The sequence below is a fragment of the Narcine bancroftii genome, chromosome 1, assembly GCF_036971445.1.
Source record: "Narcine bancroftii isolate sNarBan1 chromosome 1, sNarBan1.hap1, whole genome shotgun sequence".
NCBI classification, from domain to species: domain Eukaryota; kingdom Metazoa; phylum Chordata; class Chondrichthyes; order Torpediniformes; family Narcinidae; genus Narcine; species Narcine bancroftii.
In genome coordinates this window covers 423,978,290-424,002,173 of record NC_091469.1, presented here as the reverse complement: position 1 = coordinate 424,002,173, position 23,884 = coordinate 423,978,290, and the positions used below count along the sequence as shown (strand labels likewise).

At 41.9% G+C, this 23,884-nt stretch overlaps 1 protein-coding gene and 1 long non-coding RNA gene across 3 annotated transcripts in view; one reads left to right on the top strand and one right to left on the bottom strand.

The window, feature by feature from the left end:
- LOC138751625 (uncharacterized) overlaps positions 1-19,567 on the top strand; it is a 24,352-nt gene extending 4,785 nt beyond the window's left edge. The window contains exons 2-3 of the long non-coding RNA XR_011350094.1: positions 1,625-1,673; positions 19,174-19,567. This is a non-coding gene — a long non-coding RNA (uncharacterized lncRNA). The remainder of the gene's footprint in view (positions 1-1,624; positions 1,674-19,173) is intronic.
- Positions 18,051-23,884, bottom strand: LOC138751624 (cytochrome c). 2 transcript variants are annotated; one of them, XM_069914154.1, is made up of 3 exons: positions 23,777-23,884; positions 20,946-21,124; positions 18,051-18,425 (listed from the first exon to the last, which is right to left on the bottom strand). In XM_069914154.1, exons 2-3 carry the CDS (start codon positions 21,112-21,114, stop codon positions 18,277-18,279), a joined length of 318 nt encoding a protein of 105 aa, XP_069770255.1. In that variant the 5' UTR covers positions 21,115-21,124; positions 23,777-23,884; the 3' UTR covers positions 18,051-18,276. The 2 variants fall into 2 exon arrangements, with proteins under 2 accessions (XP_069770255.1, XP_069770254.1); XM_069914153.1 differs by lacking the exon at positions 23,777-23,884 and adding an exon at positions 23,434-23,703.

Below are 23,884 nucleotides of genomic sequence, written 5' to 3'. Positions count from 1 at the left end.
TCAACAAACCCACATTTTGTAAATAGGGCGCCATATTTTCCAAAACAAATGGTATTCGTAAATTATAAGAAATCTTCTCTAATGGTATACAGCTACATAGTTCGCATGCCATCTTTCTATACCTAAATCTATATCTGACTTATATGGCATTGATATGCATTTCCTGTAAATTGCTAAAGCAACTTGTACAAACTCAATTTGATACACAGTTAATTTTAATTTAGGTTTTATAACCTTAATATTTTATTTTTGATTTTTTCCAAAAATATACATAATAAAATTTTCAATATCACAATATATTGAACTTTTTCTTACAAACAACAATGAACAAAAACAAAACAGTCCCTCGCTCACTAGCTTCCCCTCCCCCCCTTTCATACATATAAATTTGTACACCATCAGAGCTTACATATCTTTTACATATAGAGTAAAATAGGGGAAACCACATTTAAATATATATAATAGTTGCATTTATAGTCCTTTTTCTTTATTACTGTATTTGGGCCCCAATGTGGTCCAGGTATGGTTGCCAGATCTTTACAAAAGTGTTAAGTTTATTCTTTAAATGATATGTGATTTTTTTTTCCCCATAGGTTAATTTTTGCAGTCTATCATGCTGTAAATGGAGGGGAGTTCGATTTCCAAATTATCGCAATAGATTTTTTTGCTACAGTCAGTGCTATTTTTATAAATGAGATTTGATATTTATTCAATTTGGGTGCTTAATTCCATAAAATTACCCTGTAGATATAGCTCTGGGTCACCCGTGAAGGCCACTCTTATTATCCTGGTTAATTTTTCTGTGATGTCTTGGCAAAATGGCCTCACCTTCACACATGATCATGTAGTGTGTGTAAAAAAAGTTCCTGTCTCAGTTCCACATCTGAAACACATCTCTCATATTTATGCTTTTGATTTGTATTTTCTGTGGGAATAAGATATAATTGATGTAAAAAAATTATACTGATCCCATCCATATTTTGCATTTATAATTGATGTCACCAATATGACCAGCTTCTTTCTGAAGTCACCACACCCAAGTCCAACTCCCATCTTTCTCTTGACCTCTGTAATCCTGGTTTTGCATTTTAGCTCTGGAGAGCATAGTACATTTTTGTTACAAATTTGGGTGTATTCCCCATCCAGATTGTTCATTCCAGGTGGGGTCAATGATGGTCCCCATCCTTCTCTTAAGAATGTTCTAAGCTGGAGAAAACACAAGAAGGTCCAATTGGCCACTCCATATTTGTGCTTTAATTGTTCAAAGGACCTGAGTTCCTTCTGTGTAGCAGTCTTCAATATATCCTTTGAAGGGAGGGGGGAGTTTGTCTTCAATGAAGAAGGCTGCGAGAAATCTAGCCTGTGCAGCTAAGTACCCCTGTAGTATTTTTAAAAAAAATCTGGTAGTCTAATTCCTCCCAGCGCATGTCAATTTTTCCAGATTAATTCTTGGTACCTTATTATTCCATAGGAATTGTCTAATATGATTGTTTAGTTTAAAGAAGTTTTTAGGTAACAAAATAGGCAGCATTTGAAAAAGATACTGCAGTCTTGGCATCACTTTCATTTTGACGCAATTAACCATTCCCACTGAAGTAATTGGTATGTCTCTCCATTTCTGCAGGTCTCTATCTTCCCAAGAAGAGGAACATAATTTAATTTGTACAGATTTTGTAAGTTGTTGTCAATTGCTATTGCAAGATATTTTATTCCATCCGTCTTCTATTTAAATGTACTTCCTTTTTACAGTCCCCTCTCTCTCTCTCACTCTCACAGAGAGAAAAAACCTGTTTGACTCTCTCTTCTTTCACAACCACATGACCCTCTTAGAACAACAAGTTCCCCTCCAGACTGTCTGCAGCTCCGAAAAGCTCTTTCATCTGCTGCCTTTTTGTAAACAACAATCCATTAGTGAAGTCTCTAGGGAACTCTCCAAAGCTTTTGCAAAGGCTCTGAGGTCCTGACATGTCTAGCATTAGCAGAGCTCCAGTATTTTAAATAAGATGTGTTTTAAAGTGTTTGTATGTGACCTACACTTAAAACCCTGCCCCAATTTATCTCCCAAAAACAAATCTATATACTGTCACAGAAGACATTCCTCAAGTAGACTATGAAGATTATTTAATATGATACACATGGCAAAATTTGAACAGAATCCAAGTATTACAGTCTTATAGACACATAAAAAGCATTTGACCATTTGGAATGGCCCTTTCTATTTAAAACTGGAAAAATTTGGCATAGGCAGAACATTTATAAACTGGATAAAAACTTTATACCATAAACCACAAGCTAAAATTACAACCAATAATCAGATGTTAGTGTGTTCCCCTCGAGTACATTGAGTAGAGAGGGATGGCCCATCCCCAGCACTTTTTATGTTAGCAATTGAACCACTGGCAGAGATAATAAGAGGGGAACCTGAAATAAAGGACTTCAAAGACAGACATGAGGAACATAAAATTAGTCTCTTTGCTGATGATGTGCTACTATACCTATCCAGACCCAGCTAAATCTATGGAAAAATTACAAGGAACACTAGAAAAATATTTATAAAATAAATATGTACAAAAATGAGATAATACCATTAACAAATTAACAGTTCTACAGTTTTACAGTCAGCAGCAGCAACTGGAACAGGAACAGAATGAACTGGCAAGCTTGTGGAAAACCCCATTTGGAAGATAGGTTGTGAGTGCTTAGCTCATCCTAGTAAAAGCCCTTGTGGTTCATACAAGAGGAGACGACTGGCTGCCTAATGTTTCACTTGAAATAGGAGAAACACAAAGGCACTCTGTGGTGACCTGAAAGAAAGAGGTTATCATCTGGAGAACCCTAAAGGGGCAAGTTTTGTCAGCAAGACACTGAAGTGGCTGATGGAATTAAATTAGTTGTGGGTGTCCTGGACCAACCAATCTCTCTCTGAAAACTGACAAGAACCTTCCTGAGTGGTAACCATTTATCCTTCAAGCACCAAAGCCTGGTGAACTTTATAAATGTTAAATTCTGTGCACAGTATAAGAATTGCCTGCAACCAGTGAACTTGGAGGAATGAGAAGTGAGATTGGACCGTGAATCAAAGAACTTTTCTGAACTTACACAAACATTACATACATGTGTGCTTAGAATTAGAAGGGGGTTAAGTTAGGTTAGTTAAGTCAATAGTGATAAGTTAGTGTGATTCTGTTTTCATGTTTAAAGATAATTAAAAGCAACTTTTGTTCAATTAATAATTTGTCTTGGTGAATATCTATTGCTGCTGGGTTTTGGGGTCCTCTGGGCTTGTAACACTTCCTTTAACAAATCCTGTTTGATCAAAATATATCAATTTTGGTAAATATTGTTCTAACCTATTAGCCAACACTTTTGATAGTATCTTGTAATCAGCATTTAACAGGGATATTGATCTATATGATAAAGTTTTAATGGGCCATTTTTTTTGGTAATACTCATAATCATAGTTGAGAATGATCCCAGGAAAGTCTGTGTTTCTACTGCTTGGTCCAGAATATCCATTAACATGGGCATTAATAGTTCTTTAAATTGTCTGTAAAACTCAGGTGGGAATCCATCCTCCCCTGGTGATTTATTAGCCTGTAGGGTACCCAGGGCCTTTTCAATTTATTCCCTTGTCAAGGAATTGACTAGTTCTATCCTTTCTCTCTCCTAGTTTTGGAAGTTCATCATTCGACAAAAATTCTTCCATTTCATTCTTGTCTCAGTAATTCTGATTTGTATAATTCTGTGTAGTATTGTCTAAAAATGTCATTGAGTACCACTGATATAAACAAAAGGAAATCAATCTTTTTCTTTCCACTCACATACCATTTTAAATAATCCCTATGCCATTGGTGATCTTTGATTAGTAAGGGATTACTTAAGGTGGTGTGTGAGTGGGAAGGGAAGGATGAGAACCACTGCTCTAGACCCAATTGTTACTGAACTATTTTGCTTGAGAAAAATTGTCATTGGCCAATTTCCTTTGGAGTTATGAAAATGTGCACTTAACGAGTCAATTAGATATGATTAAAACAGTGGTTTTCAAACTTTTTCTTCCCACTCATATACCACCTTTGTCCTACCCATCCTCTTTTTAATTTATCATGCTCCAATTTTGTAAGGTGTGTTTCCTCCAAAAAGATTATATCTACTTTTAATTTCTTTAGGTATCCCAATACCCTTTTCCTCTTCACCATCCCATTTATCTTGTTAATATCAAGACTAATAAACTTTAGTATTTTATCCATATCATTTTTCAAACAATTATGATATAGCAATAAAATATTTCCATTTAAAAATATTGTAACATTTCCCTTTGAGATATGTCCTTTTTAAGAAACATTTCCCTTTTCATTTCACTTGTAAAAAGCATTCCCCTTTTAAGAAACATACACATTTCCCCTTTAACAAACACACACATCCCTTGGTCTGACAGTGATGTTAACAATAGAACCCAAAAGCCCGTGAAAAAAGCCTGCGGAATCTTCTGTCTTCTGAAGAAGAATCCCTCCCTTTAGCATCATCTTTTGTAACCACTCCTCTCCCGGCACTATTTCCCCCCTCAAAACAGAATTCTCACTCTGCTACTTACTTCACCACTTTCTTTTCAGAGTTCTCCATGGAAATTTCAATGATTTTTCTTTTAGCAGTAAAAACAAGACGGTTCAGTATTGCTAAATATAAAAAGATAGGTCTTTCAGTTAGTCCCGTTTTAAAATGTTTTTTTCAGTTTTCTCATCTGGCGACTTTAATCTTTTCACAACATAACATAACATAACATAACAATTACAGCACGGAAACAGGCCATTAGGCCCTTCTAGTCCGCACCGAACCAAACACCCCTTTCTAATCCCACCTCCCTGCACAATGCCCATAACCCTCCATCTTCCTCTCATCCATATACCTGTCCAACCTTTTCTTAAATAATACAATTGACTCCGCCGCCACTATTTCTCCCGGAAGATCATTCCACACAGCTACCACTCTCTGAGTAAAGAAGTTCCCCCTCATGTTACCTCTAAACCTCTGCCCCTTAATTCTTAACTCATGTCCTCTTGTTTTAAACTTTCCTCCTCTTAACGGAAATAGTCTATCCACATCCATTCTGTCTATCCCTTTCATAATCTTAAATACTTCTATCAAATCCCCTCTCAACCTTCTACGCTCCAAAGAATAAAGACCCAATCTGTCCAATCTCTCCCCATACTCCAGATGCTTAAACCCAGGCAACATTCTGGTAAACCTTCTCTGCACTCTCTCCACTCTGTTTATATCCTTCCTATAATTAGGCGACCAGAACTGCACACAGAACTCCAAATTAGGCCGCACCAACGTCTTATACAATCTCAACATCACCTCCCAACTCCTATATTCCATGCAATGATTGATAAAGGCCAGCATACTAAAAGCCTTCTTCACCACCCTATTCACGTGAGTTTCTACCTTCAGGGAACGATGTACCGTCACTCCTAAATCTTTCTGCTCTTCTGTATTCCTCAATGCTCTCCCATTTACCACATATGTCCTATTCTGATTCTTCTTACCAAAATGAAGCACCTCACACTTATCAGCATTAAATTCCATCTGCCATTTTTCAGCCCACTTTTCTAAGCAGCCCAAATCCCTCTGCACTCCTTGAAAACCTTCTTCATTATCCACTATTCCACCTATCTTAGTATCGTCTGCATATTTACTAATCCAATTCACCACCCCATCATCTAGATCATTAATGTATATAACGAACAACAAGGGCCCAATACAGATCCTTGAGGCACACCACTGGTCACTGGCCTCCAACCTGACAGACAATTATCCACTACCACTCTCTGGCCTCTCCCCTTCAGCCAATGTTCAATCCATTTGACTATCTCAAAATTTATACCCAAAGACTGCACCTTCCTAACCAACCTTCCATGTGGTACCTTAACGAAGGCCTTACTGAAGTCCATATAGACAACATCCACTGCGCTACCCTCATCCACATTCCTAGTCACCTCTTCAAAAAATTCAATCAGATTGGTCAAACATGACCTTCCTCCCACAAATCCATGTTGAGTGCTCCTGATCAGACCCTGTCTATCCAGATGTTTATAAGTACTATCTCTAAGAATTTTCTCCATTAATTTACCTACCACAGACGTCAAACTTACAGGCCGATAGTTGCCAGGCTTCCTCCTTGAACCCTTTTTAAATAACGGAACCACATGCGCAATGCGCCAATCCTCCGGCACTATCCCCATATCTAATGACATTTGAAAAATTACCGCCAGAGCCTCTGCTATTTCCTCCTTCACTTCTCTCAATGTCCTGGGGAAGATCCCGTCTGGTCCCGGAGACTTATCCACCTTTATATTCTTCAAAAGCCTTAAAACTACACCTTTTGTAATCTCTATATTCCCCATATTTACCCAATTTGCTTTTTTTTATCCCACATCTCCCAATATCCTTCTCCTTAGTGAATACCGAAGAAAAGAAACTGTTCAATATCTCCCCCATTTCTCTAGGTTCCACACACAGTTTTCCACTCTGATTTTCTAAGGGACCAATTTTGTCTCTAGCTTTCCTCTTACCATTAACATATTTGTAGAACTCTTTTGGATTAATTTTCACCCTGCTTGCCATAGTTTTCTCGTACCTTCTTTTAGCTTTCCTAATTCCTCTCTTAAGATTCCTCTTACATTCAATGTATCTTTCAAACATCTCCTTAACTCCATGCTTCTTATATCTAATGTACGCCTCCCTTTTTCTTCGAACCAAGTTTCCAATATTCCTTGAAAACCACGGCTCTCTCAAACCTTTTGCCCCTCCTTTTAACCTAACAGGAACATAAAGCTTTTGCACTCTCAAAATCTGATCTTTAAAAGACTTCCATCTCTCTACTACATCCTTCTTAAAAATTCTTCCACCACTTATTTGTTTTTAAAAATTTGTCGATTACCTTTGTTAGGTCTGCTTTGTTTGAGAATGAGTGAGTCAGACACCAGACTGAGTCGAAATCAAGGTTCTTTATTACCGATTGTAACACTTACAACTAACAGAGTTAGTTGGAGAAGGCGCATTCTCCTGATATCAGCAAGTGGTGTTTTTTTTATACCTCAGGACACACACTTAGTAAATTATCATACCATTACACTGTCCAATGAATAAGCTGTTGCTACCCTTCACTGTTAATCTGCTGCTCATCAGCTTGTTAGTGCCAAACTTATCTTGAGCGTACAAGGTCACACCTGCATCCTGTTACTCCTTAGTACTGGGTGACTCCTTCTCCGGTCCCATCTCATGATGTTTTTACCTTACAATCCCTCCTTTGTCCTCTTTAGAGAACAATCTTGCCCTGACTATGCTACCACCGCGTTACATTAGTTCGCCTATTATTGCCAAGCTCTATACGGGTTCTGTTCACGGGGTTTTTCGGCTGGTGGGCGAGGGCTCCCCCCAACCCTCTTTAGCGTATACCCCCCATCCGTTTCCCCGATCCCATTGCCTGTTTACAAGTTTTCTCCCCGTTTTCCCCCAACCAAATAACTAGCTATCCCTTCTAAGCATTAGTAATTAGTTAAGATAAAAGTTAACATTTGTGCTACAATCTATTTTATAATATTTGTTCTACAATCTATTTTATAATCCCTCCTCCCCGTCACATTCTCCATCAGACTCCGGATCGATCTCAGCAATTTTTGACGCCTCCTGTGACGTGAGATAGTCCCGCTCCGTAGCTTGTAGAGCTTGATATTTTGGAGGCAGCTCATCGCGATTGGCAAAAGCTCTCTCAATGGTCCTCGTGACCAACGTTCGAATGCATGGAATACAACAACAGCCACAAGTGATAAAAATGGATACAGAAATGAACAATCCTAGGAAAAGTTGTCCCAACATTGTGCCCCATTTCCCAAACACTCCATGTAACCAGGACAAAACAGGGTTAGAGATTCCAGATTGGGCTTTTAATTCCTTCGCCAATGCCTTAAGTTTTGTCAGCCCCTTAGTGAGTGACCCATCTGGCCCTGTGTTATTAGAGATAAAAGTGCAGCATAGATCAAACTGGAAGGTGCTATCCTTGTCTTTATCTATCTTCAGAATAACTTTGGCCCCGCATGGATCCGAACTACTCTGTTGGCTTGTTTGGCAACCCATCAGCAGGAATGCCCATAGGGCCCTCGGCATTGTCCACATGAGTCTCATCATATTTTCCAATACTCGCTACTTGTTGTTTTGCCTTGGAGCAAAAGGCAAAATGATGCCAATTATTATCCCCTGGTTTGTCAATTCTTACCGACCTATCTGTCACGGCGGTAACAGTGTATGGTCCAGTTCATCTAATTTCAGTCCAATGTACCTTCCCTGGTTTACGGATATACACCAGGTCTCCCTCCATCACTGGAACTCCTTCAGTGTCCGGGTTCTCCTTATTTGCATTCGCCACCTGTTGTGAAACTAAAGCAACCATATTACCCAGCATCTGCATATAATGGTCCAGTTCCACTTCCCTTTCTTCCCAATTCTTTACCCAGGCTGGATCAGTCTTTGGACCAGGCATGGGTCGACCTGTTAGAATCTCGTGTGGTGACAGGAAGGTATCTTTGGCCTTCTCTTGTCGCATAGACATCAGTACTAATGGCAATGCCTCGACCCAATTCAACCTGGTCCCACCCAAAACCTTTCCTAATTTGGATTTTATCGTCCTGCTTGCCCTTTCTACTAGCCCCCTGGCTCTCAGGCCTATAGACACTACCGAAACGGTGTTTGATCCCTAAGTATTCTTCAACCTGTCGGATCAGCTCATTCTTAAAGTGGGACCCATTATCAGAGCATATTCTGCTGGGGACCCCGTAGCGGGGTATCAACTCTCGCGTCAGCCAGCCTATTACACTATCCGCATCCTCCCTCTTCGTTGGGACAGCATCCACCCACCGTGAGAACCTATCTACCGCCACTAAGAGATATCGGTATCCTTCCTTTGTCCTAAGGTCAGTACCCATATCTGTATAGTCAATATAGATCTCTTTCCATGGGGCTGTCGGTACTGGAAATCGTAAAAGCGGGTGGGGTAAGGTGATCCTTTGGTTATGCCCATTGCAGATAGTACATTCAGCTCTAAAATTGTCAATGTGCTCGCGTAAGTGGGGATTCCACCAATGTTGTTTAAGCGTATTATAAGTTTTGGTGGCGCTAATGTGAGTCGGCCCATGTGCTTCTTCAAATAATAGCGGAAGTAATTGGCGGGGGGCAACTATCGTACCTATCGGGGAGCGCCAGACATGTACTGTCCGATTGTCATAGATGATCTCCTGTCATGTAGCACCGCGTTTCATCCATTCCTCTTTCTCACTTGGGCTAGCTTTTTCCTGTATTTCTATCAGGTGTTCAATATTTGGTGGGGGTCCCTCTCCCTCCTTCTCTTTTTGGTCACTCAACTTACTACTATTTTCTCTTCTCTCTAATTCCTCTTTTTTGCCATGGGACCTCAGAATCATCCCCTGTATAGATTCTTGATATCCAGTAACCTGTTTGGCTGCTCTGTCAGCCGCCATGTTTCCTTTCCCTTCCTTTGTGTTTTGTAGGGAATGGCCTCCCACCTTAATTAGGCTTAGAGCCCGGGGAAGCCTGACTGCCCTGACAAGTCTCCGTAAAACCAGATCATGTCGGAGAGATTTATTGTCAGAGTACATACATGACATCACATACATCCAGAGACTGTGAGAGAGAGTGAGAGAGAGAGAGAGAGGAGAGAGAGAGAGAGAGAGAGGAGAGAGAGAGAGAGAGAGAGAGAGGAAGAGAGAGAGAGAGCATAGCGAGAGAAAGAGATAGAGAGGCAGATACACAGAGCATGAGAGATAGAGAGAGAAAATGCCTTGCACTGGCCCCACTGGGAGAAAAGTCTTCAGATTAACACTTCCGTTTCATGGTTACACCTTTAAAAGGTTCTCATCCTGTGATCACTGGTCTGGATCAGATTGGGTCTCCCACCACTGGGAACCACCACTCCTTCCTTCCCTCCCACCTCGAGTGAGCTACACGTCAGCCCACAACGTCTGCCCTGATCCCACAATGGTGGGGGTGCGGGAAAGAGGGAGGGAGAGAGGATAAAACAGGATCCCATTTGATGCGGAGCTGGAATTGTGGGCACAAAATTAGAACCAAATTGTATTTCTCTGCCCTGCCCCACCTGGGGATTTCAGGGCAGCACTGCCACAGATTGGGATTGGGAGGGGGAGTGGGTGAGAGAGGAGGGGGGGGGAGAAGAGAGAGAGGGGGAGAGAAGAGAGAGGGGGAGGGGGAAAGGAGGGAGGGAGAGAGCAAACCTGGACACTTCGTGGCTGGAAACCGGAAACAGGCACTTTTCCTTTCCCTTCTGTGTTTTGTTTCTTCCAGCTTATCTAAGACCCTACACTTTAGAATTTTGTTTCCCTCACCTGTCAGGAACATCTCGGCGCTCCCGGGTAACCACCCCATCTTCCTCCAACGATCTACACATTTTTGGAGAATTCTTTGTTTCTCCAATGCCTCTTTACTGGTATTTCGCTTCTCTAATTCCTGATTAATTTCCCTAATAACTTGGTCAAAGGTCTTAGCAGGCAACTGTACAGCCATTGCTGCGGGGTCGCTTCCTAATGCCTCTCTTAATTTAGGTTCTTGTCCGTTTAGAGGATCTATGTTAACAAAAATCGCCTTTAAAAATGTCTCCTTGCAGGCCGGATGACAAAAGTTTTTTAGTGAAACAGTCTCCAAGTCTGGTCCTCCGGTGGACCTCAGACTGTCCTGTATACTCTGATTGCTCGTCTTCCACTCTCTGTTTTCCCAAAGAGGTCTGAAAGTTAGGTTACAACTAGGAAACCAAGTTTTTGGGCTATATTTTTGTCCAGTTTCCCTGTACCAATCTATGAATTTACGTAACTTTATCTCCTTGGTGATGCTGGGAATACCTTCATTTAACTTGTCAAAAATATTTCGAATAAACCGTGTGTCTCTTAAGATTCTGCCAACTTTTTCATTGATATCTCCTACCTGATCCGGACACAGCTTTTGCAGTCTTTGGTCGTCGCCCTTATTCACCAGCAGGCATCTCTGAGTACTCTTTTTGTCGTCTCAAGGTCTCTAATGTCCGTTGTGGTATTCCACCATGGCGAATTTGGGAAATAAATTCTTACGTTTTCAAGTGTACAGACATTATCATACCTACCGGACATTTATAAGCGAGTCTTATACAATTGAGACCAATAAGCCTGAACCTTCGTTTTCTTTCAAAGCCCAACCTTCACGTGGGAGATTTCTCCTCTTAATAACCGGTTTAGGGCAGAAAACTCAGGTCCCCAATTGTTCTTAAACCACCTTCTCACTCTATTTGACTTTGCAACGTCACAATAAAGACTTTTTAAACTCTAGTAGTTTGTCGGCGAAGCACTTATCAAATGTCACTAAAACACCTTAAGGACTTTTATAGTTTTGTCTGTAAACACTTGCGTGTACAATCCTGGCAGGTGACGACCTTCAAGTATGATCGTCTAATTTGTCCGATCTTCAGTTCTTACTGACAATCATAAAGATTTTAAGAGAGAGAATTTTGTTAAAACAGGCTTCTCTGGACCTTTTTGTCAGCCCGCTGAGATGATTGTCAGGAAAAACAGAAACCGTCGTCTAGTGTCTACTCACCCATCACGTCGGGGTCACCAAATTGTTAGGTCTGCTTTGTTCGAGAATGAGTGAGTCAGACACCAGACTGAGTCGAAATCAAGATTCTTTATTACCGGATTGTAACACTTACAACTAACAGAGTTAGTTGGAGAAGGCGCATTCTCCTGATATCAGCAAGTGGTGTTTTTTTTTATACCTCAGGACACACACTTAGTAAATTATCATACCATTACACTGTCCAATGAATAAGCTGTTGCTACCCTTCACTGTTAGTCTGCTGCTCATCAGCTTGTTAGTGCCAAACTTATCTTGAGCGTACAAGGTCACACCTGCATCCTGTTACTCCTTAGTACTGGGTGACTCCTTCTCCGGTCCCATCTCATGATGTTTTTAGCTTACACCTTCTGCGACATCCACCCTCATCTGGGTAAGTCATTGAATATTTTAAGTGTTTAGATCGCAGTTGTCTCTACTTCATCAAATTCCTTTCTTTGTTTGACCAAGGCAGGGGTAAAGTCCTGAAAAAAAAGCATTACTTTTGCACTGTCCACCTCTAATGGGCCATTGTTAATTTTTGAATATTTGTATGCTGCTCCGAAGATCTCACCCCTCTGCTGGTAACTTAAAAGTCTTATCAGCACTGGTCGCTTTTTGCTGGTTTTTCTGGGTCCAAGGGTTTGGTGAGCCCTTTCAAATTGCAACTTTACATTTAACTTGTTTTGTCCCAGCATTTGTGACATCCATATTTGTAAAGTGACTGAATGCACTCAGACACAATAGTCCTCAGGTGAATCTGAGGTAAGGCCAGAAAATCAGGGTTTAAATTGGGGTAGGTGAGGGTGGAGACAGGGGAAGAGCCAGCCTTCTGAACAATACATAGACAATGAATTCCAGTTCACTGCATTCACCCCTTCCTTCTGAATTGAGCCTGTGGGTGTAAAACAGAGACTATATATTAAAAAAAAACTAATATTTTACAAATAGTTACGTTGTCTATCAGGGGGTCTGGTAATTCTGGTTGAGCGTTGCAGTACTGGAAGACTTTGGGCTTCCTGGATTCCCTGTGGTACAGGGTCAGTGGGTCTCGAGGGCTCCAGCTCAGGTTGTGGGATGGATTGGTCCACTTCGCGAGCAGTGTCCTCTGGGATCCTGAGTAGGGTACTCAGTAGTTCCTGGCACACTTGAGGCATCGGACCCTCAGTTCCGGTGGATACCATGATTCTGATCTAGATAGTGTCCTCTCTGCCGTCAGGGGGGTTGGCCTACAGCAGTTGCACTCGATCAGGGGTCTGTCTTGCTCCTCCTCGCGTGCTTTCTCAGCAGGACTGGCCCCGGTGCCATCAGCCAAGCCAGGAGAATAGTCCCAGATGTGGATTTTCTCTGGAACATAAACATAAGCTCGTAAGAAGTTGCGTTGGTCGCCATGCAGAGGAGCGACCTTATGAACTGGAGCACTGTGGGTAGGTCTTCTTGCCGGCATGAGTCTGGAACACCTTTGGACTGAAGAACCAATTTCATGACCTTCCATACAGTTGCGCTCTCTTTTTCAATTTGTCGGTTTCCCCAGAAATTGTAGTTCCTCGTCCTGCTTGCAGCAATGCTCCTTATGAGCAGGTTCTGGCGTAGCATTTCGCTCATAAATGATGAGCCCCGGTCACTATGGATATAGCTGGGATACCTGAACAGGGCGAAAATAGAGTGCAGGGTCCTGATGACTGTGGTGGTGGTAATGTCTGGGCAGGGGATGATGAATGGAAAACATGAATACTCAATGATAATGTTGAGAAAGAACACGATTCTGTTGGTGGAAGGGAGGGGATTCTTGAAATTGACAGAGTCGTTTGAAGGGCTGGGATGCCTTTGTTGGGGCGGTAGAAGTGTGACTTGCCCTCCGCGCAGACCTGGCAGGACCTGGTCATTTCCCTAATGTCCTCAACGGAGTTGCGTGCCTTGACGAAATGAGCCATGCGGGTGATGCCTGGGTGGCAAAATTCATTGTTAAGTGACCACAACAGTCAGGTGTGTGCAGAGTCACAGCTTCCTTTTGACAGGGCATCTGGAGGCTCATTGAGAGTACCCAGCCTGTATGCTATGTTGTTTATTTTGCCCCTTTTTGCATTATTAAACATAAATGCCACTGATCGCTGGTCGATGAGCAGTGTAAATTTTCTGTCGACCAGTAATCTTATGTTTTCCTGAAGATGATCAATATAACTATCCAGATTATAAAGCATTGTGCTTGGACTCCAATTCACAAACTTGCAATACAAGGTTAATGTAGTGCCATATAAACTAGCTCTGGCAGTGAATATCCAAGATCTGCCTTAACAGCAGGACACATGTTGCCTCCATGTAGATGCATCACCACCTGCTGTTAATGCTGTCTGTAATTGTCATATGGGAGATTGCCATCAGGACATCCACCACTTCGCAGGAAATCTGTTCTGGAAGACGCTCCACAAATAAACCGTACTTTGTCTTTTGACTCATCACACTGAGGGCAGGGAAGCACGCTTTGAGGATCATAAAGAATGCTGGTGCATTATTAATAAAAAGTAGTGGGGGGGGGGGGAGAAGTGGAATCTTTAGTTTGACCTCCCCAACTGCTCCTGTATGGGGTTTATCCACATCACTATCCATTTTAAATGAGAAGGCACTGTGAACTCACGGGATCACCACTTGTAACGGCACTGATTTGCCACAGCTTACAAACAAATAAAGAATACACTCACTTGTTTCCTTCAGCACATCATGAAGTCAACTTTCTTTTTTTATCTTTCACTAGACACAACACTGCATTCTTCAACTCCCCAAATATTACCCAGCTAAACTCCTCTGACCTTCTTATTGGCCCGATGTTGAGAATGCAATTGCCATCGCTGACTCTGGCTGCAGCCGATGCTGAAGACTTGGACCCAGCTCTGTTTTGCATGGATGATCCTGACACTCTCCTCCTCCAGTACGCGACTGTGACAGTTGTCCCTCCAATTTTGTCAGCTGCCGGACGAGCCTTCAACCTGGCTCCTGCCATTTCTGAGCCTTGTTTAAGTGTTTCCCTCGCCGAGTGACAGACAGACATTAAACATACACTAACCCACCAAATTGAGACTTGGGGTCCTCCAGTTGCAGTGTGGGCTCATAGATTACCCCTGGACCGTCTTTAAATCGCAAAATCAAAATATGACCACATGCAAGAGTGAGCATAGTCCGCATGTGGTTCCAAAAAAAATCTCCTGGGGATTGGTTGCCTTGTGGTGATTATCTTGCCCTTCTAAACAATTCCACCTTGCCTGAGCAAAACAACATTCCTAATTTACAGGCTTCTCAGCAAACATATATTTGCGAAAATAGACCTAGAATGTGCTTACTATCAGATTCGAGGTGATCTTTCTGATGTCCCGATAATGGCAGTAATGACCCCTTTCGGCATGTTTGAGTTTCTGCAAATGCCATACGGTCTACGGAATAACAGCTCAGACTTTCCAACAGTTTATGGACCATGTACTTGTCAGCCTTGATTTTGTGTTTGTTTACATTGATGATATTCTGGTTGATCCCTTGCATGAGGAGGAGCACAAGTGCCACTTTAACTCATTGTTTTAGAGGCTTGATGAACTTGGCATTGGGATCAATCCCAGTAAATATTTTTTTGGTGCTGGTAATCTTATATTTTTAGGACAGTTACGCAACATCGTATTTTGCCCGATGAATCAAAAGTGCAAAAAGTTAGAGAATTTCCGACACCCGTTACGTTTAGTCAGTTGTGGCTTTTTTTTTAAGCCTTGATGTATTTTTATCACTCTTTCCTGCCGAATGCTGCAGCATCTATATTATCCCTCACTGAACAACTAGAAGGATCCAATAAGTCTGTTTCCAAAGGACCATCAACTTCGGGAGACAACGCCGTGTGTGTGGTCAATGATGTGAAGAAGGCCACTATGCTTGTACATCAAAAGCCCATGCCTTGCTCTGTCTACCAGATGCATCGGTCAGTGCTGTGGGAGCAGTGTTAGAACGAGTCCATGGGCTATTGGAACCTTTTTTTTCAGTCAAGCTTTCACCGGCTCAGGCAAAGAATAATATGTTTGGTCGAGAACTCTTGGCCATCTATCTCGCAGTGAAACATTTCTCCTTTTTTATTGGAAGGCCATCCTTTCACCATTTATACAGACAAGCAGTCTCTTACACATACCACGAGTACAAGCAAACATCTCTACTCGCCCAGAGAGATTCGGCACTTGGACTTCATCTTATAATTTTCATCAGACATCTGAGGAAAAGCAAATGCGTAGCCAACGCCCTGTTCAGGTGTGACATTGATGCCTTACTACTGCCATGGCTCGTGTACAGCACACTGATCCTGATCTCATCTGGTATTACCAGATCAAGTCCAGTCTCCATTTTCAAGATGTGTGACTCTGGATGAATCAGGTGAAACATTGTGCTGTGATTTTTCCACTTTAAACCTTTTGTGATATTGGCACTTACTGTTAAATCATTCCAAGAACCAACAACAAATTCTACCAGGGCAATAGTTCTAGTCTTTTTAAAATAGATATCCGGTGCAAGACTGCACAAAATATATTTGTACTTTAAATTGTCTTCCCCCCCCCCCCCCCCCCCCGATGTATAATCTAAATTAAGTTTTAATATCAGATTTAAATTTCCATATAGACAAATGCTTTAATATTGAATACTTTCTCCCCCCCCCCCATGTATAATCTAAATTAAGAGTTTTAATATCCAATTTAAATTTCGATATAGACAAATGCTTTAATATTGAATACTTTTGGCCTGATGACTATCAAGCATGAGATTTTTGAGTTTCTTCACAATCTATCGCATCTTGGGAGAAGAACATCAAACTGATTACAGATCATGGCCTCATGTTAAAATAGGATGTTGGATTCTGGACAAGGGCTTGCTTGTTGTGTCAATGCTCTAAAGTTTCCAGACACATGAAATCCAAGCTGGAGGATTTTGTTGTCCTGGATTCCTGCTTTCAGCACATGCACCTGAACTTGGTAGGCCCACTTTCACCATCTCAGGGATATACTTAACTGTTAAGGTGGATCTTGGATGTTCAGCGGCTGAGCTAGTATATGGCACTATGCTGACCTTGCCAGGTGAGTTTGTGAATCCAAGTCCAAGGACAAAGCTCTATGATCAAGCTAGCTAAATTGATAGCCTTTGAGAAAACACAAGATTACTCCAATCTACTCCTACATGGCAGATATCACTTGCAATGTATGTGCCAAATAATTTACAACACTGTACTGGTGTTCCTTTGGCATGATGCTGTTCGCAAACCACTTCAGCCCATTTACAATGGTTCTTTTCAGGTCTTACAATGCCACCCGAAGACTTTTGTGATTGACAGGAATAGAAAAGTTGACAGTTTCCGAGAGGTTGAAGCCATTGTATATCAACAGACCATGTTCTGCATCAGGGCCAGAGTCATAGAGGACCAATCACATTCTTGTCAGTTGGTCCATGCATCGCCCGTCTTGCAGTATCGTACGTCAGGCCAAACTGTCAGTTCTCCACGGTGCTGGTTGCCACGTAAATCTGTTGATTTGCTCTCTACCAACTGATCTCTCTTTGTAACTCTGTACTTCTGTCCTGTGTCTTGCGCGCTGAATTATTTATAGGTTGTCTAGCTGGAATGCTCACAAAGCAAACTTTATCATTGCACTCAACACAAACTTGAATCTGTTGTGAAAGAATGGAATCAATTTAAAAGATACCAAAGTGTCAGTGAAGCAGTACTGGAAATATAAAGAACATAATTCACAATTACATCTTCCCATCCTTCATCTGCCTACTTTCTTGGAAGTGGAAGAACTGCAGAGGAGAAATTAATACTTTAAACCTTTTGTGATATTGGCACTTACTGTTAAATCACTCCAAGAACCAACAACAAATTCTGCCAGGGCAATAGTTCTAGTCTTTTTAAAATACAGATATCCAGTGCAAGACTGCGCAAAATATATTTGTACTTTAAATGTTCCCCCCCCCATGTATAATCTAAATTAAGAGTTTTAATATCCGATTTAAATTTCCATATAGACAAATGCTTTAATATTGAATGTAATCCTATTCTGATATACATCTGATCTTAAACACCTTTAAAATATGGTGAAAAGTCTAATTTCTCACATTTAAATACCCAAAAGGCTACTATTTTCCTTTCCAACATCTCATAATTGTCTCACACTTACGGATTAAGTGGGTAATTGATGTTGTCAGGTTTTGTAAATGGTTTGGTTGGATAACGTTGAATCTCCAAATTATATTATGGTTTGCCCTGGCTGGAAACTCAATGGGAGTCAAGATTGTGAGAAACCAAATAATATAGTAGCAAATATCCACAGATGAACAAATTACACAAGTGACACTGCCATGAAAACAAGACAATGTTGATGAATGATCGTCCCTTTTATTGTCTTAACAGAATGATTCACTGGTGATTTACAATTAGTTAAAACTGAACAGCAGCATTATAGGGTAGTAGCAAATGCCTTGTACAGAACATGGTTTAAAAAACCAGTTAAAATGTTGACTGCAACACCTTTTCCAGGATGTTCAATCAGTAGACAAATCTACCCATTAATAAATAAGGCAGCAGATACTGTTGCTGCCAAGTTAATTTGCTGTGGCAGATTTAAGGTAAGCTATCAAGTTTTCACGTTCAGTCTTCTTTTTGAGACCTGCAAAGATCATTTTTGTTCCTGGGATATATCTCTTTGGATCCTCCAGGTAAACTCTGAGTGTATCCTCACTCCAGGTGATACCTGTGAAGAAAAAGAACAGTGCTGTCATCTTCAATTTAACAGATTAATGTTCCACTCAAAACTGTCTGAGAATGGTTCAAATCACCTCACAAAATCAGCTTCATAAGGAAAGGGGGTAAAACCACTTTAATTGGCTTGAATGAAGGTATATAAAATCATGAAGGCCATTGTAAGCCCCCAGACTAAGGGAACACATTTAAGGTGAAAGGGAAAAGATTTAAAAGGGACCGAGGGGCACCTTTTCACACAGAGGGTATTTGAAACAAGCTGCTAGTAAAATAATAAAGGCGAGTACAACAGAAATTCCCAAGATCTTTATAGAGTGGAACATGGATAGAAGAGTTTGAGAGGATTAAAAATCAAATTGTCCCATTTCCAAAATTAATCAACTAAGTTATGGAATGTTAATAAAATTTTGATAATAGGTCACATTTCACAAATAAACATTTACCATAAAAGTAGACGTCAATGGACCAGCATGTTTGAACAATGTCCAAGCTCAAGATCGAGAAATCTTTTGCTGCTAGAGTTTTAAATTTTTGGGTGAAGGTCATTGTCCTAAAAGGGGCCACGTGGTTTTGTAAAGAGAGAGAAAACATCCATTTTTTGAGAGAGTATCCTGCAGCAGTTTGTGGTGAAGGCTGCAAGTTCCATTTCAAGATAGGTTTTGAGTTCCAAGTTCAACCTATTCTAAATCTCTGTAGTCAACTGCAGAGATTCTGACTGGTTATTGTTTCTCCTGAAATAGGGAAAAAAAAGAACCCTTTGTGCTAACCTGGAAGAGCTCATCTTTTGGAAAAACCTAAGAAGGGGCAAGTTTCCTCGGCAAGGCACTTCAGCAGATGATTGAAGGAGATTAGTTTGTGTGCCCACCGAACATCTCTCTGAAACAAAGACCTTCCTGAGCAGTTACAACTGAAGTTAAAGCACCAGAGCCTGGTTAAGATAATAAATGTTTAATTCTGTGCACAGCATGGAAGATTGTCTGATACCAGTGAACTTGAAGTGAAAAGTGAATGACTGGACAGTGAAAAAGAACTTTTCTGAAAACAAACATTTCATACATATGTGCTTAGAAGGGGTTTAAGTTAATAGGAACAAGTTAAATATTGGTATTATTATGTATTAAGAAAATAACTTTGTTTAAGTAGCCATTGTCTTGGTGAATTAACACATGGAAAGGTTGGACCAAGGGGCATGTTTCCTTGCTGTCTGACCAAATTTCAGGTGTTAGGTTAGCAAAATTGCAAGCACCCAAACGCTACTCAGCAATCATAGCTGAACATGGTCTTATGAGGTCAGTGGTAAAAAGTGAATAATTTTATAAGGGACTTGGAAAGTATTATGGAAATACACAAATTAAGGATGAGTCAAAATTAAATGTGGAAGGTTTATTCTTCAAAATTTAAACACTAGAGGTCAAAAGTATTGACAACTTCCCACATATATTCAAATTTATTTCAGTAATTTAGTCACTCTAGTTTCTGAAGGATATTCTACATCCCAACAATTCCTTTCAAAATCTAGAATCCTCCCTTCGTTGTTTAGACTTGAGAAAACTCTGCCAAGATAATCAATCGAACAGGTACTGAAGGAATAATTGAAGATATCACCAGCCAACATCAGCAAGCACATAGAAATCAAGTCCAAATATTCAGGTGCAACAAAAGAATGCTTGAGAACTCCAGGCCTACAGTTAGCTCTATATTCTTTCTTACATGAGACAGACCCATGGGAACATTAATATTTCAACAATTAAATACAGCAGAATCCCCATTATTTGGCACCTATGGGCAATTGCGGCTGTCGGATATGCAAATTTTCCCTTTCACCAACTCACTCTTCCAAAGCCTAACACATCTGCATTAAGCATACACTGTTTAAAAGACAATGCAAAATATAAAGTATTGAAGCCTTTAATTATAAATGTGCACTTTTAAAAAAAAAACTGACTGTATATGCTGGCAACTAGGATGATCCCAAAACTTTAAAATGTCTCATCAAAATATGGGTTATCTTATACACCGGGTCTAAAATCTGAAGCTAACAGCTCAACACCACTGCCATCTTCTCCCTCCCCCTTCATATCCTATCCCCAAACACTAGTGTCCTGGTTAGGCCACTGGTGCACTCTACTACCTTCCTCACGTTGCCAACAACTCACCTCCATTTAAGTGTCCCGGTCAGTCCCTTGGCGCACCTCCCCGCAAGCGAGGACAGTGAAAACGTGTTTGCATTAAGGGCCTTTGCTAGCTCAGTGAGGTAAACCTGCACGTGTCCAACGAAGTGTCAGTGCTCTCCCATGGGGTCCATCCACCAAGTCTTATTTGAATGTTTTTATTTCCTTCCTGGATTTTTGCCAGTTATTTGAATTTCAATTGATTGAATTTCAGATAATGGGGAATCTACTGTACGTATAGTTAGTTAAGTGTCTAAAACTTTAATTTTCACAATTTACTTCCAATGACTTAATTGATTAAAAGTTGAAAATTTGAAAAAATTCAGACATCCAAAACTCACCTTTATTTTTGTTTGCTTCAGTGTAAGAAAATCCAGGAGCCTGGCCAGTCTTGCGTCCAAATAACCCATGGAGATTTGGTCCAGTCTTGTGCTTGCCTCCACTCTCAACAGTGTGACATTGCGCACACTTCTGAACAAAGATCTTCTTGCCCTTTTCTACATCACCCATTCTGTTGTTTCTTAGGAAGGAAGGAAGAAAGAAAGTTGGAGTCCATAATTACATCATTAATTCCAACCATCCATGTGCCTGAGGATTTTAAATGCCCCTATTGTACCAGCCTCCACCTTACCACCCTGGCATTCCAGGCACCCACTACTCTGTGGAAATAAAACTTGCCCCCTAAACGTTCCTCCCTTCATCTTACACAGATGTCCTCTGGTATTTGCAACTCCTGCTATAATTGTGGGTTAATATACAAAAGTGCTGGATAAACTCAGCAGTTAACGCAGCATGCATAGGAACCAAAGATATAATGGTTCGGGCCTCAACCCGAGAGGCACGAGCAAAAAGCAGGTAGGCATCTGAATAAAAAGATGGAAGGAGGAAGAGCCCTTCATCACAGAATGAGCAAACAATTATGTAGAAAAGTTCCTGAAGTTATGCATGTCAAAAAACATTTTGTTTCATATGGAAAGATACTGCAAGCGACTGAGAACATATTCCTGTACTTAAAACATGAATTAGCATGCAGTAGTTCAAAAGGCAAATTGGCCTTTATTGCAAAAGAGTTGGTTCAGAATTAATGATAGTGAGCCTGCAGTCTTATGCAGAACTTTAACCCCTTTATTTAAGTAATATATTAGCTCCATAGGCAGTTCAGAAAGGATTCACCAGGCAAATTCTTCAGTTAACATTGTTTTATTACAACCATCTTAAAAAAAAAAGCTAGGTCTGTATTCTTTGAAGTTTAGAAGAATAACAGATTATCTAATTGAAGCATCCTAGATTTAAAGAGAATACAACACAGTAAAGACTGAGATGTTTCCATTTGTGGAAGAGTCTTAAATGACGGGACATATTTTGTCATTTAAAATTGGGTGCATGAGAATTTCTTCCCCGAAGATAGTAAATGTCCAGAGTTCACAACTCTGAACACATTTAAAGGGAAGTAGATAAATTATTGAAAGATGGCCAAACTGTGAGCTATAAAAAACTGACACAGAAGAGCATAGACCTGGGCAGGAAGTCATGATCCTATTGAATGGCAGAGAAGCCTTGAAGCACTGGATGGGCTTTTCCTGCTCCCAGGAAGGCTGATCTGGTCAGACTGCACATGGAATTCTGACTATTATTCTGTATTCTTGGTTTCAGCAGAAGCCAGAAAATTTAAGACAAGAACCAGCCTGAAGTAGAAGCCAGGAAGGAGAACTGAGCTATTGGCTTAAAAACCAAACTTGGGGCAAGGACTGAAATTAACAACACATGGATTAATCGTTAAGTAATGTATTCGTCAGTTAGATTTAAAAAGAGGAGGACGGTATGTTCTTGTAACTTTAAATCCAACTCGTTTGCTTTAATTTCAAACCAGCTGATTCGTTTGGAGGTCAAACCGAACGTGGGACAAAATCCGTCTGTTGGACGATTGCAAACACTGAACATCTTTAAACGGGAATCGGGCTTGAACATTAGACACACGAGATCGGAGCGGAGATATTCCCAACATCTGCTTCCTGGACCAAGTTAAAAAACAAAACTAAAACCGGCATGACGCAAGGCCGAAGATTTCATAACCAGGCCGGAGGGCGATTAAAATCTGCATCTTCGCTACGACAAAGACCCTGCAACGACCCCGATGCATTGATTCACTCGTTCCCTCCGACGAGCGAGCCAACATGAGGAATTATGCCCGCTTTCTGGCTATGCCCTTCATTTCTCCTTCGGCAAGTGCAACCGAAAGCATGAAGCGTCCGCTTTCAAAAATCTGTCTGAAATCACAAACCCGCCCGATACTCAAACGTTACTCACTGGGAATCAGTTTTCACTGGCCGAGCCCAGGTTTAGAAGCACATGGCGATGAACAGCAGGCCAAGCTGCTGAACATGGATGGAGCTTTCGGCCCACCAGGTGCCAGGCCCCCCCCCACTCCTACCCCCCACCCCCCCTCACTCCTACCCCCCACCCCCCCTCACTCCTACCCCCCACCCCCCCTCACTCCTACCCCCCACCCCCCCTCACTCCTACCCCCCACCCCCCCTCACTCCTACCCCCCACCCCCCCTCACTCCTACCCCCCACCCCCCCTCACTCCTACTCCCCACCCCCCCTCCTACCCCCCCACCCCCCACTCCTACCCCCCCACCCCCCACTCCTACCCCCCCACCCCCCACTCCTACCCCCCCACTCCTACCCCCCCACCCCCCACTCCTACCCCCCCACCCCCCACTCCTACTCCCCCACCCCCCACTCCTACTCCCCCACCCCTACTCCCCCACCCCCCACTCCTACTCCCCCACCCCTACCCCCTACCCAGCTCCAATAGGATTATAACCTCATTTGAAATGCCCAGACCACAGCGCTTCTTGATCTGATTGCCGCCGCCGCCCTGACCCACTGTGACGAGCACCGTGTTCAGGAGCCGCGGGGCCCGACGTGGAAGCGCGGAAACCCGCGATCCGGCCTCACGGCCGCGGAGCCAAAGGCGCCAAGATCTGCTCGTTGCCCAGCACGCTGACCGCACAGCGACGACAGCCCGTCTCGGGACTTGCCCTTGACTCGGCACAAACGCCACCGAGTCCAGAGCCAGTCCATCCGACCTCAACCAGCGTGACCGAGCCTTCTGGCGCACCCGGTGCTCTTCGGCTCCCGGTTAATTCTCCCCCCACCGTGCTCACCACTCGCCGACAAGGTCGTCCACGCCACACCGACGACTCTCACGATACCGTAACCCCACTTCAAGGATGTCCGAGAACACAGGAAGTCGCCCCTCCCCGTCCTCGCCA

What these genes read in the sequence shown, in the direction of transcription:
- LOC138751624 (XM_069914153.1), bottom strand. An exon ending in TGAAGCAAACAAAAATAAAG is followed by an intron (nt 18,426 to 20,945) that starts GTGAGTTTTGGA and finishes TTTTCTTCACAG; the next exon opens with GTATCACCTGGAGTGAGGAT.